The 14099-nt window shown below is 39.2% G+C and overlaps 1 protein-coding gene across 1 annotated transcript in view; it reads right to left on the bottom strand.

Annotated features, from left to right (window-relative positions):
• Positions 1-14099, bottom strand: part of LOC140478819 (very long-chain specific acyl-CoA dehydrogenase, mitochondrial-like) — a 73778-nt gene that overhangs the window by 11306 nt on the left and 48373 nt on the right. Inside the window, exons 12-16 of the mRNA XM_072572229.1 lie at positions 10061-10123; positions 9616-9717; positions 7676-7773; positions 5370-5442; positions 3706-3778 (exon numbers count right to left, since the gene is read on the bottom strand). Coding sequence (XP_072428330.1) covers positions 3706-3778; positions 5370-5442; positions 7676-7773; positions 9616-9717; positions 10061-10123 — 409 coding nt within the window. The remainder of the gene's footprint in view (positions 1-3705; positions 3779-5369; positions 5443-7675; positions 7774-9615; positions 9718-10060; positions 10124-14099) is intronic.

The raw sequence follows: 14099 nt of genomic DNA on the forward strand, positions 1-14099 counted from the left end.
GGTGAGTATATGGAATGAGCTGCCAGATGAAGTGCTGGAGGCTGGTACAATTACAGCATTTTAAAGGCATCTGGATGGTATATGAATAGGAAGGGTTTCGAGGGATATGGGCCAAGTGCTGGCAAATGGGACCAGATTAGGTTAGGATATCTGGTTGGTATGAACGAGTTGGACCAATGGGTCTGTTTCTGTGCTGTACCATCTCTATGACTCTTGTTAACGGCTTAGATGGAAAGGACTTTGTTAGAATGTGTACATCAAAAAATGCTTATTTAACAGGTGGTTGTACATATTTGAGAAGGAATAAAACTTGACCTTCTCTTAGGAAATAAGGGAGGACAAGTGATGGAGCACTTTGGGGCAAGTGATCATAATTCTATAAGTATTAAAATAGTTATGGAAAAGGATAGACCTGATCCAAAAGTTAAGGTTCTAAATTGGACTAAGGCCAATTTTGATAGTATTAGACAGGAACTTTCAAAAGTTGATTGGGGAATGCTGTTTGCAGGTAAAGGGACAGTTGGAAAGTGAGAGGTGTTTAAAAATGAGACACTATGTTCCTGTTTTGTGAACAGTAAGGCTGGCGGGTGTAGGGAATGCTGGATGACTTGGGAAATTGAGGCTGTGGTCAAGAAAATATAAGTCAGGGAATGACAACTTGGAGGAGGAGAATGACAGTACAAGTATACTTAAGGGGGAAATCTGGAAGGAATAAAGGGGACATGAGATAGCTTTAGCAAATAGGGTTAAGGAGAATCCAAAGAGATTTTACAAATACATTGAGGGCAAAAAACTAATAGAGGGAGAGTAGGGCCCAAGAAAGAGCAATAAGGCTAACTATATGTGGAACTGCAGGAGTTGGGTGAGATCACTATTTTCGGTTGAGGACATGAAAATTAGGGAACCTGGGGAAATAAATGATGATATCTTGAAAAGTGTCCATTGTAAAGAAGAGGTGATGCTGGAGGTCTTAAAATACATAAAGGTAGATAAATCTCCAGCACCTGATCAGGTATTGCCCAGAGTTCTGTAGAAGTGGAGGAAGAGATTGCTGGATCTCATGCTGAGATATTTGTATCTTTGACAGCCATGGGTGAGGTGCCAGAAGCCTGGAGGTTGGCTAATGTGGTGCCATTATTTAAGAAAAGTTGTAAGAAAAAGCCAGGAAACTACAGACCGGACTCAGAGAAGGACGAAGAGAGATGGCAGTGGTTGGCCCAGCAGTGAGCTCTGGTGGAGGAACAATAGACAATAGACAATAGACAATAGATGCAGGAGTAGGCCATTCAGCCCTTCGAGCCTGCACCGCCATTCAATATGATCATGGCTGATCATTCCCAATCAGTAGTTATGTGTCCAGAGTTAGTAGGGTGGGAGCTTTGGATGCATGTGAGTGGGTGTAAGAAAACATTGCATGCAATAATGAGAGTGATAGACCATGACTTCTTGGTGAGAAATTAGTACAGCGGTAGAGATAGAGTGTTAACTAGTAGAGAGAAGATGCTGGCACATACTCTCATCAAATGCATAAGGTTAGTAACCTTGTTCAATAATTAGTGAGTGTTCCTCCAGTTCATCGACACTGCAGTGACTCTGGTAGCATCTGCAGATACCATGGTGCCAAGGCCTTTTCTGACAGTCTGGAGAAAAGAGGGTGACATTCTTCTTCATCACCTCTATCCACCAGAACCTCCAGGTGCCTGTCAGTAAAGTGAGGCTCCAAAGTGCCACTACTGGCGATCTCTGAGGCAGTTTTTCCCGTACTGCAACTGCACACATAATTCTTGGTTTGCAGCTGTTAACCTGATCCATGGCTGGGAAGTAAACATGGCTCCAGCACTGGGTATCCTGGAAGTTTCCAGTAGTGATGGGTACTTCCATTGCTGGAAAATGTAAGTTGCATCATGGAGGTGTGGTATATCCTTAAATGAGGTAAACTGTAAAAATACGTGTTTGCATTTTTCACTGAGAGAAACCCTCCATGAAACTCCATAAACTTGACACTTGGCTGATTACTGATAAAATTCAGCTCCATGTATTTTCCAGTCAGGTTGCACAATCATCTATAAAGCAGCATTCCCATCCAGTACGTACTATTCCAGTGGATTTAACGTAAATCTAGGAACTACAAGGCATCAGTCGGAAAATCTTGATGAAATATGAAGTTAAAAATCACACAACACCAGGTTATAGTCCAACAGGTTTAATTGGAAGCACACTAGCTTTCGGAGCATCGCTTCTTCATCAGGTGATAGTGGAGGACTCAATCCTAAAACACAGAATTTATAGCAAAAATTTACAGTGTGATGTAACTGAAATTATACATTGAAAAATACCTTGATTGTCTGTTGAGTCTTTCATCTGTTCAAATACCATGATAGTTTCACTTCTTTCATGTGAAAATCACTAAACCTTTTTTTATAAAGGTTGCATTCTCAGGTTAGCTGTAACAATGGGTGATAGCAAGACAATATTTACAGCTAACCTGGGAATGCAACTATTTTTAAAAAAAGATTTTGTGATTTACACATGAAAGAAGTGAAACTATCATGATATTCAAACAGATGAAAGACTCAGCAGACAATCAAGGTATTTTTCAATGTATAATTTCAATTACATCACACTGTAAATTTTTGCTATAAATTCTGAGTTTTAGGATTGAGTCCTCCACTATCACCTGATGAAGGATGACGCTCCAAAAGCTAGTGTGCTTCCAATTAAACTGTTAGACTATAGCCTGGTGTTGAAAAATGTGGTGCTAGAAAAACACAAGAGGCCAGGCAGCATCTGAGGAGCAGGAGAATAACCTGTTGTTGTGTGATTTTTAACTTTGTACACCCCAATCCATCACCGGCATCTCCAAAATTGATGAAATACAGTAGCTGCTTCATGAAGTTAACATTAACTTCAACTTCCCCCAATTGGAAAAGGTGTCATGTAACAAGGGAATCATTTTAAAATCAGTGCACAAATGGTGGATCACAAAATAAATCAAGTTGCATAAAATTATTTACTTTCTTGTCTCAGACCCACCACCAGGTATCCAATTGCTTTTTAAAAATCACTTTACCCTCTACTGTTCTGTATGTTAATCACTTTACTGATAAACAATGTATTACCATCAGTTCTCTCATTTGACCTAATTCACCCTTTGTGGATTAGTTTGAAGTAACTTTCCAGATTTACTTTTCCACATGGTTTGCTACCGTTTTTTTAATTTAATAAGTTCAACACAGTCACTTACTTCTGTTTGGAAGCACATATTTTGACAAGGAAGTTTCTAACTATGTGGGAGTGAAGTGAACGAAATGCTTAGAAACGTGTGGCTCAACCACCTCCTCCCTCAAAAAGGCTGGATGACTTTACCAAATTAGAAACAGAAAATGCCGGACAGACATTGCAAATGCAGACTGGTCAGCTGAGAGACGTGGAGCTGGATTATCCTTAACGAAGCACAGTAAGAAGCTGCCAGAAATGCTAAACGATTTTATCACCTAGCAAGGAGGGTCCTGCTGCTACCAGTCAGGGAATGGAGCAGTGTATCTGTAATAATGATCAACTCACATTGCATCCACACGTCTGTGAACTATTTTCCACAATAACAAAGCCAATGATACGCCTCATATAGACGATAACCTTGTATTCCATTACATGCTCCATGATAATTTACTTATTTTTGCTTCATCCTTATTTTTTCCTACGTACTTATTATTTCCTTCCTGTATTTCAATAAAAGATCTTCAATGGAGGTTCCAAAGTGCTCAACAGTTTTTGCCACCTGTGAAACATAAAGCCCGTTATTAGTTTGAAACCTTTTGAATGGGACAGAACTCAGTCCTGGGAAACACAGCATTCCCAACCTGACAGAGCCAAAATCAGAACAACCAGGTTAGGTCAGACATAGCACACACTTGTTACAGATTGCTTGACACCATGAAATGTCTATATTATCTGCTTTTTATCATTTCAAATGCTTGAACTCAAATTTTCAACCAGCTTTCATTTGGTGGGGACATATTAAGCATTTATATCGAATTCCTGTCTGCATGAATTAATTTCCTTATTTCATGCCTACAGTAGTCTGCCCCCATACCCGAGGGGGATACATTCCCAGACCTAACTGCGGATGGGAGCGAACCCATTCATTTCAATGGGAAATTTCCTGCAGCTCCCGGCAGCTTTCTGGTCCCTGATTCCGGAATGCTCCCTATAATATGTTCGGGCTGTAGTGAAACCGCAGAAAACAATTCCACAAGTACGGCAGTCGGCCTGTATTTCCAAAAGCTATTTTATATATAGCAGCCGGTTGTTTTTTGAAGAAATGAAAATAAATGTGAAATTAATCCCTAAGAAAACTGAAAATGTAGGTCTGGAGAAATGACTGAAAGACATAAGCAAGAGTGTTTGATCAATAGGTTGGCTAGGACGTTTCTCATTTATGAAATTTCAATGCAGGACATAGAAGGGTTAATTTTGAGAATGAAAAGCAACCTGTGTCATTAAAATTCATTCTGGTTTCATTCTGTTTGGCTTTGATGTGTATTTGCTTCATCTGAGGTCAGACTGGATTCTGCTCTCGTACAGTAGGAATCTTTGAATAGGCTATCAGTGAAAATTTCATTTCTAATCAATGAGCTTAGAAAAGTGAACAGGGATTCTGCTGCTCTCCCCCAGAATCTGAGACGTACTAGTCTTAGTCAGAATTTTTAACTATAGTCCCACTGAGAATTAAACTGAATAGCTTTGGCTAGAATGAACTACATGTATCGACATCAGGAACAAATTACATTTATATAGTACCTTTAATGTAACTTAGCAAAGAGCTGCCTAAGGGTATTACTAAATAGTATCTGACACCAAGCTAAATATGGAAATATGAGGACAGGTGACCAGAAACTTTGTTAGAAGAGGTAGATTTTAAGAAGTGTCATAAAAATGGAGAAGGCAGTCAGAAGCAGAGAGGTTTTTATACACTGTATTAGAAACGGCACAGTGTTTAAAACTAGAACCTAGTTTTATGGAATGATTAAATTTAAAAACACAATTAGGACATTTTCTTCTCTCTTTGCATTGTGAAACTATACAGGAAAGTGAAAAAATAAAGAAGTTTCTCAAGTTTGGCCTCACTCTGAAAAGAGTTTCCATTACACCTTCCATAAAATAATGGAATCACAGCAGGAGTAGTGCTGAGGAATTGTTTAACTCCAGAGTTTTTAGTCTATCAGGAGGCCCTGTCACACAATGAATTATCCCAATGACCAGCATGAAAGGATTTCAGTACAGGCTGCTCCAAGAATTAGTCTGCATAGTGAAATCTCCCCAGTCTTGACAGTCACATGAAGGAATATTGTAGTATTAGAAATCAATACCAAATCGCCACTCGCCGCTAGATCAGGATGTGTTACATTCTTTAATGATAGACCAGAGGACATGCCCAGTTTCCTGTGAAATACAGATGAGAAAAGAAAACACATCAACATCCAAGAAAAAAAGATAACTACCTCATGCTAAAAGTAACAGGGTAATCCATATTTTTCATTTCCTTACTCCATGATCACTGTCAAGGAAAATTAACCTGTAAGTACAGGTACACAATCATTTATCCAAAATTCTGAAAACCAAAAAACTCAGAAAACTGAAGTTTTTTTGTGGAGTGTGGAGCGGCATTTTGGCGTGCAAACAGGTGACCCAACTCCACACCCACACAAACCACGTCACTCAGATATGACGTGGCAGCGTGGCCCTGCACTGGTAGGCATCAATTATGCCTCAGTGCTCATACTACACACACATGCTTCTGCTATTAGGTAAGTTTTTTGTGAAAATATCATTTATTCCGAAATCCAAAAAATTCCAAATTCTGAACAACAACCAGCCCTGAGGATTTTGGATAAAGGACTGTGTACCTGTAATTACTGCAAAAATATAGCTTAGAAAAGACTATTTACATACATTTTTTCTAACTGTATCCAGGAAAAAATAGTTAATTCTTGAGAACTTCTGTCATTTGTTCACAAAATAATTCTATTTCATTTACAAGGCAGTTGCACTAAACAGTTGAATGGAGAAATCAGACAGCAGTCATTATAAACCACAACAGATATCCTCCTGCTTTTATTCCGCCCTCCATTTCTGATATATCATTTCATCAGAACCTAGTTTATCAGTTGCTTCTAACACAAGTGGAGCTTAAAATCCTCAGTTTTACTAATGTGCAGACACTGGCTAGTAACTGTAGTAACTGAGATATTTCAACTAAAATGCTTTTTGCCAATAAGTTTCAATCTGATGGAAGGTTTAATTCTGTAGCTTGAATTTCCTCATAGTGGCAGGAAGCCAGAAACCCAAAATATGAGTATATAGAGTAGTTCTTTCCAATGACAAACTCAAGCAACAAATTGCAGATTTATCAAAAATAGTCACATTGTAATCACAAAGGTTACTTATTTCTAAGTGTGGGCTGTTGTACTATTTAAAAACTTCTGGAATTTAAAAAAAATAATAGTTGACAAACCTGTCCTTACAAAATTTATTTATTAACAACAAGCTAATTCAAACAGCTATCCCACAAGCTGCAGGAGAATTGTATATAAATATCACTACTACAAAACATCAAACAGCCAGCAAATGGTGACCCCTGCTGAAGAAAATGAGGAACTGACAGTGAGTCATGCAGTCACCATACAATGTAAAATGTGAGTGAATGATTACTAATTACATTTTTACACCAATGAGTAGAAATAGATGCACAAACACATACACAGATCCAGCTGCAATTAATGTGAATACATTCTCATTAGAAACTACAGCAGTTGACACTGATATCTATATATCTCATCTTGTATGAAATGAAATGCCTGTCCTTTCTTTTAAGCTAATGGCCTTATGATCACTGAATCCTCCTTAACACTTGAGTCTGCAGGAGATATGAGAAAATAAGTGAAGATAAGACATCTCAGTATTTTGAGGTACAGAAAGAAAGTTTGCAGTATGTCAATTTCAAAAGAAATAAAAGGGTAACATTTTTTGAAGCAGAGATGCTGGATGATGAATATTATGAAGGCTGACATACCTACTGTTTGGGAGAAATAAGAAAGATAATTGGAAGAGCATTGAGCAAGGTACTATTATCAAACAGAGAGAAGAATACTGCAAGAGAGAGGGACAAAGAGAGAGAGTGGAGCTAGAGGTGAAAGAAACCAAGTTTACTCTTCTATCATAGTGTGTAAGGAAGGTCCAGGAATAGGTTCTCATATTGGGAGTGGCAGTATTCAGGTTTTGAGTACATTTAATTGTTGAGCTGAAAGGCAATATTTTGTACATAAAAATAATGTATGTGAAGGATCTGATACCAGATAATGCACTGGCCATATGTGCAGCTCAAATGTATTTTGCCTCCATGTTAGCTGTTCATATAGCTTTCTTGCTATTGACAAAATACATGACTAGATTTTAAACTTCACTATTATGTGGACAATTGGCAGCATCTGATCGGTTACCTAAAACATACACCATCTAATTTTACCCCATCGAATAACCCGATCATATCGTGAAAAATTAGTTTCAGACAACTAAAGGCAAATGCCAACTGGGTTCAAAAGTTCAATTTTGCATTTCTTAGTTGGGGTTCTAAACTCTCCTAATTATTGGGTTACTCCAACAGAACTCACAATACCGGTTAGCTCTTTTGAAGATTTGCTCCATTAGTATTCCAGGATTGCTGAACGGATTCTTCATGACCGACTGCAGTCTTTTAAAGTACTCTCCACTTTTCTGTTACATTAGTATTTAGAAACATTTGAAAAAAATCAGTGAAGTACATTCCATTTAGAATTCACTAATGCAGGTCATCAACATTCTGCTCACATTGCTTGCTTACTTGATCAAAGAAGAATATACATTGAAATAAAAATGTGTTACATGTTAAAAAATAACTTCCCATCGTCTTCAGATCTGAGATTTTGGATCATCATAAACATTTGTTGAAAATATGGAAAATGGATCAAAGTCTAAGATTTTTGGAAATATTACTTTGTAAAAGGCAGTCATGAATTGAAAATGTTTGAGCAGTGGTGCTTTGCTCTCTAATTCTCCTTCAGCAGGAAATGCAGCTTAGGTTGCCTCAAACAGTTCATATACTTTCCAAGTAGGTTAAAATTCTTTTTGTAGCTGACAGCACATTTTGAAATCAAGAGCTAATTATATGGTAAATCATTGGCAGCAATCATATTTACCACCCAAAGTATTCCACAATTACTTTCAATGACAACTGGGAGCTCAACTTGTGGATTTGACCCTGTATTCAAGGCACAGTGTATTAAGGCACCAACACATCTTGCTACTACATTAATCACAAAAGACCGAACAGATAAGTGCTAGATTTCCTTTCAATGATTCTGAATAAGGAGATATTTAGCTCATAAACAGCATGTTTGCAGAAAACTCAAAACTGGATCACCCTGACTATCAGGGTATAGTATAAAGGATTGTTAATGGCAACTCCCACATTAAGGGAAACATAATACGAGAAACAAATCTACAATGCAGAAGAACAGTCAAGTTTACACCTATATAATATTCCATTATTTGGTAGGCTTCTGATCTTGGTTCTGCAACCAATGACAATAAAGGATTGTGTTTAGGAAAGAAAATCAAGACCAACATACACCAAGTTGCCCTTGTGCACCTTATAGTGCTGTGGAACAACAATGGCACTGAGAAAACAGGGACCGATGGACAAGAGATCCATGTACATTGTACTAGGTCGTTTTTGGAGTCAGCTTCGTCAACTTTGCAGCAGAAATGTACAATCAGAGCTTTGTTTTTATACTTACGCTTCCAGCAAAGGAATAAATGAATTAAAATAAGATTTTCGGGTCCAGAGGGAAACAAGTATATTTGGAAGGAATTGTTTCAGAATGTTTTGAGTGAGTTTAACATTTTTTTCCCCATTGCTATAAATCTCTCTGCTTCAATAGGCAGTTGTAAAGCCCTATTTGCTCTCTTTTGTAATGTTGATTTTTAAGAAGTAACTTTTCTAGCCACAACTTCTCTCCCTTCTTACAAATGGAATATGTTTAAAGGCATGTTCAAACACACTTTCTGTTTGTATCATATAGAATGAGAAGAGAGAGAAAGTGTGATTGGCAAAGACACCTCATACTGGGGCTGCACAGTGGCTCAGTGGTTAGCACCGTTGCCTCACAGCACCAGGGTCCCAGGTTCAATTCCAGCCTTGGCAACTGTCTGTGTGGGTTTCCTCCCACAGTCACAAAGATGTGCAGGTCAGGTGGATTGGCCATGCTAAAATGCCCATAGTATTCGGTGCATTAGTCAGAGGGGAATTGGACTGGGTGGGTTAGTTTGGACTTGTTAGGCTAAAGGGCCTGTTTCCACAATGTAGGTGAGATGATGGTCATATCAAAAGCAATGCCATTTCTCCTGTGCTGGGATCACAATCTCTGATTATTCTACATTTACAGTCAGGAGACCTAAACCGTATTTTACCATTAATACCCTATAATTAAACAAGACATAATACAATATTTTGTATTGAGTACGTAGGTATGTTGCTTGATATACTATTACTATATTATATAAGCAGTTTCAACTTACTTGAATACCAGTTAATGCAATAAACAATCGGAGAATGTCATTGGTTCCCTCAAAAATACGGAAGATGCGCAAATCTCTCATCACTCTCTCTATACCTGCTTCCTACAGGAACATAAATAGGTAAATCCAGGCACAAAAAGTAATTGCATACTAGGTAAGGATAACATATGCATACTATTTACATCTGTAAATTTCAAATTGTAGATCTTTTGTATACTAATGAGCATCCTGCAGAAAGCAAAACAGGAACAAACATTCACAGTATTGTTAATTCTGCAACTAAGGTCATTGTTTCCTCATATAAATCCAAAAAACATCTACAGCTCCTCCACAAAAATAGAAAAGAAAATCACGCCCTTTACAGTACATTCCTACATTCCATTCAGCATATACAAATGCAGTAGGTCTTGGAGTCATCTAGAACCATGATCATCATCTACACTACCTGCATATATCCCATGCCTCCTAGAATTTGGATACATTCATCTGTCACATACCAGGCAGCTTCCTGTAGAGAACATGAAAACAAAGCACACACAATATTTGTGCAGTACAGTTTTTTTCAATGATCATTTGCTTTAAGTATTTAGTAGTTTAATTCATTAAGTATTACATTTGAAATAATTTCTTCCCATGTTTCCTGCCATTCCCTTCTGCACAGAACTTCCTTCAATTTAATAAGGGCTTGTATTCATCTGAATTAAGGGGTTATAAGAATGAACCAGAGAAATAGTACAGAGGATCTGGAATATCTGCAAGATGGCTCAGTGGTTAGCACTGTTGCCTCATAGTGCCAGGGATTCTCTGGCAAATGACTCATTTTGCAGATTCCCAAAATATATCCACTGTATATAAAGCACAAGGATTGTGATTGAATACCCTCTGGATTAGTGGTGCTGGAAGAGCACAGCAGTTCAGGCAGCATCCAAGTAGCTTCGAAATCGACGTTTCGGGCAAAAGCCCTTCATCAGGAATAAAGGCAATGAGCCTGAAGCGTGGAGAGATAAGCTAGAGGAGGCTTTTACCTCATTGAATACCCTCTATTGACCTGACTAAGTGCATCTTCAACAACACCAAAGAGCTCATAATTAGACAGGATACTTCATCAGCATCTCAACCAGCAACTTAAACAATCACCTCCTCCATCTCTGACACATAGTGCTAGCTGTTGTAAGTATCCATAAGATGTAGCAACATTTCAACGCTCCTTCAACAGCACCTTCCAAATCAATCTCTGTGAGATAACAAGAGTTCAGAGACAGTATATTCCTGTTAGGGTTAAAGGAAAGGCTGGTAGGTGTAGCAAATGCTGGATGACGACAGAAATTGAGGTTTTGGTTAAGGAAAAGAAGAAAGCATGTGACGGGCATAGACGGGAGAGATCGAGTGAATCCTTAGAAGAGTATAAAGGCAGTAGGAGTAAACTTAAGAGGGAAATCAGGAGGGCAAAAAGGAGACATGAGCTAGCTTTGGCAAATAGGGTTAAGGACAATCCAAAGGGTTTTTACAAATACATTGAGGACAAAAGGGTAACTATGGAGAGAATAACGCCCCTCAAAGATCAGCAAGGCAGTCTATGTGTAGAGCTGCAAGAGATGGGGAGATATTAAACAGGAATTTTGCATCAGTGTTTACTGTGAAGAAGGACATGGAAGATACAGAAAGTGGGGAAATAAATGGTGACATCTTGAAAAATGGCCATATTACAGAGGAGGAAGTGCTGGATCTCTTGAAATGCATGAACGTGGACCTGATTAGACCCACCTTAGAACTCTGTGGGAAGCTATGGAAATAATTACTGGGCCCCTTGCTGAGCTATTTGTATCATCGATAGTCACAGGTGAGGTACTGAAAGACTGGAGGTTGACTAACATGGTGTCACTATTTAAGAAAGGTGGTAAGGAAAAGCCAGGGAACTATAGACCAGAGAGCTTGACATCTGTACTGGGCAAGTTGTTGGAAGGAATCCTAAGGGACAGGATTTACATGTATTTGGAAAGGCAAGGACTGATTAGGGATAGTCAACATGGCTTTGTGCTTGGGAAATCATGTCTCACGAACTTAATTGAGTTTTTTGAAGAAGTAACAAAGAGGATTGATGAGGGCAGAGTGATGGATGTGATCTATATGGACTTCAGGAAGGCGTTCAACAAGGTTCCTCATTGGAGACAGATTAGCAATGTTAGATCTCATGGAATAGAGGGAGAACTAGCCATTTGGATACAGAACTGGCTCAAAGATAGAAGACAGAGGGTGGTGGTGGAGGGTTGCTTTTCGAACTGGAGGCCTGTTACCAGTTGTGTGCCACAAGGATCAATGCTGGGTCCACTACTTTTAGTCATTTACATAAATGATTTGGATGTGAGCATAAGAGGTATATTTAGTAAGTTTGAGTTGACACTAAAATTGGAAGTGTAATGGATAGCAAAGAAGGTTACCTCAGATTACAATGGGATCTTGATCAGATAGGCCAATGGGCTGATGAGTGGCAGATGGAATTTAATTTAGATAAATGTGAGGTGCTGCATTTTGGGAAAGCAACGCAAATCAGAGCAAGACTTATGTACTTAATGGTAAAGTCCCTGGGAGTGTTGCTGAACAACGAGACCTTGGAGTGTATGTTCAAAGTGCCTTGAAAGTAGAGTCGTAGATGGATAGAATAGTGAAGAAGGCATTTGGTATGCTTTCCTTTATTGGTCAGAGAACTGAGTATAGGAGTTGGGAGATCATGTTGTGGCTGTAGACGACATTAGTAAGGCCACGTTTGGAATACTGTGTGCAATTCTGGTCTCATTCCTATCAGAAGGATGTTGTGAAACATGAAACTGTACAGAAAAGATTTACAAGGATGTTACCAGGGTTGGAGGATTTGAGCCAAAGAGAGAGTCTGAATAGGCTGGAGCTGTTTTCCCTGGAGTGTTGGAGGCTGAGGGGTGGCCTTATAGATGCTTATAAGGTCATGAGGGCCATGGATAGGATAAACAGACAAGGTATTTTCCCTGGGGTGGGGAGTCCAGAATTAGAGGACATAGATTCAGGGTGAAAGGGAAAAGATATAAAAGGGACTTAAGGGGCAATTTTTTCACTCAGAGGATGGTGCGTGTAAGGAATGAGCTGCCAGAGGAAATGATGGAGGCTGGTACAATTGCAGCATTTAAAAGGCATCTGGGTGGGTATATGAATAGGAAGGGTTTGGAGGGATATGGCCCAAGTGCTGGCAAATGGGGCTAGATTGGATTGAGGTATCTGGTTGGTATGGATGAGTTGGACCGAAGGGTCTGTTTTCATGCTGTAAATCTCTATGGCTCTATGACTCTAGAAGAACTAGGGCTGCAAACACATGGGAACACTACAAACTGCTCAATCCCCTCTTGATACACAGCATCCTAACTTGGAACTGAATTGCCATTCCCTCACTATCACCGGATCAAAATCCTGGAACGCCATTTCTTAGAGCACTGTAGGTATACTTCCACCAACTGATCTACAACAGTTCAAGAAGGCATTGCATCATTACCTTCTCAAGTTTAATTAGGGATGGACTTTTCATTACAAAGATTACCACTTTTTATTTGTTCTTGGTGGGTGAATCCCATTGGAAATGACAATGTTACTGATTATCCCTAATTGCCCTTGAGAAGAAGCTGTTGAGCTATCATCTTGAATCTTGTGGTGCATTTGCTGCAGGTACACCCACATTGCTATTCAAGAGAGAGTTGAAAGAGTCAGAGAAGGAATCACAATATAGTTCCACATCAGGATGGTGTGTGGCTTGAAGAGGAACTTGAAGGTAGTGGTGTTCCAATACATTTGAGTCTTTTTCCTCCCACATAGTAAAAGTTGCTGATTTGTAAGGTGCCAGTGAAGGGGAACTTGACTGGTTTCTGAAGGGGATCTTGTATATCATAAGGAACGCTCCTGCCACTCAGTACTGGTGAAGGTGATGAATGTTTAAATTGGTGGATATGGTGCTGATCAAGTGAAATCCTTTGTACTAGATGGTGACATGCTTCTTGAGAGTTGGGGGAGCCACATCTGGACAAATGGAGATTATGCCATGCCCCTCCTAACTTTGCTTGTATATGGTAGATGCCACTGACAGTCAACAGGTAAGTCACCCAACGTAAAATTCTCAGTCTCTGACCTGCTTTGTCGCTAAATTGTCTGGATGGATCATCTTTTAGAATGACAGTCAACAGTGACTCTCATTAAATTAATGATGGGGAATTCAGTGATAATATCCAATCAGATTTCAAAGAAAGATGCCTAGATTTCCTACAGTGTGGAAACAGGCCATTCTGCCCAACAAGCTCACACCAACCCTCCAAAGAACAACCCACCCATTCCCCTATGACTAATCCACCTAACACTACAGACAATTTAGCATGGCCAATTCACCTGACCTGCCCATCTTTAGACTGTGGGAGGAAACTGGAGCACCCAGAGGAAACCCACACAGACACAGGGAGAACATGCAAACTCCA

This window comes from Chiloscyllium punctatum, chromosome 6 (assembly GCF_047496795.1).
Source record: "Chiloscyllium punctatum isolate Juve2018m chromosome 6, sChiPun1.3, whole genome shotgun sequence".
Lineage (NCBI taxonomy): Eukaryota > Metazoa > Chordata > Chondrichthyes > Orectolobiformes > Hemiscylliidae > Chiloscyllium > Chiloscyllium punctatum.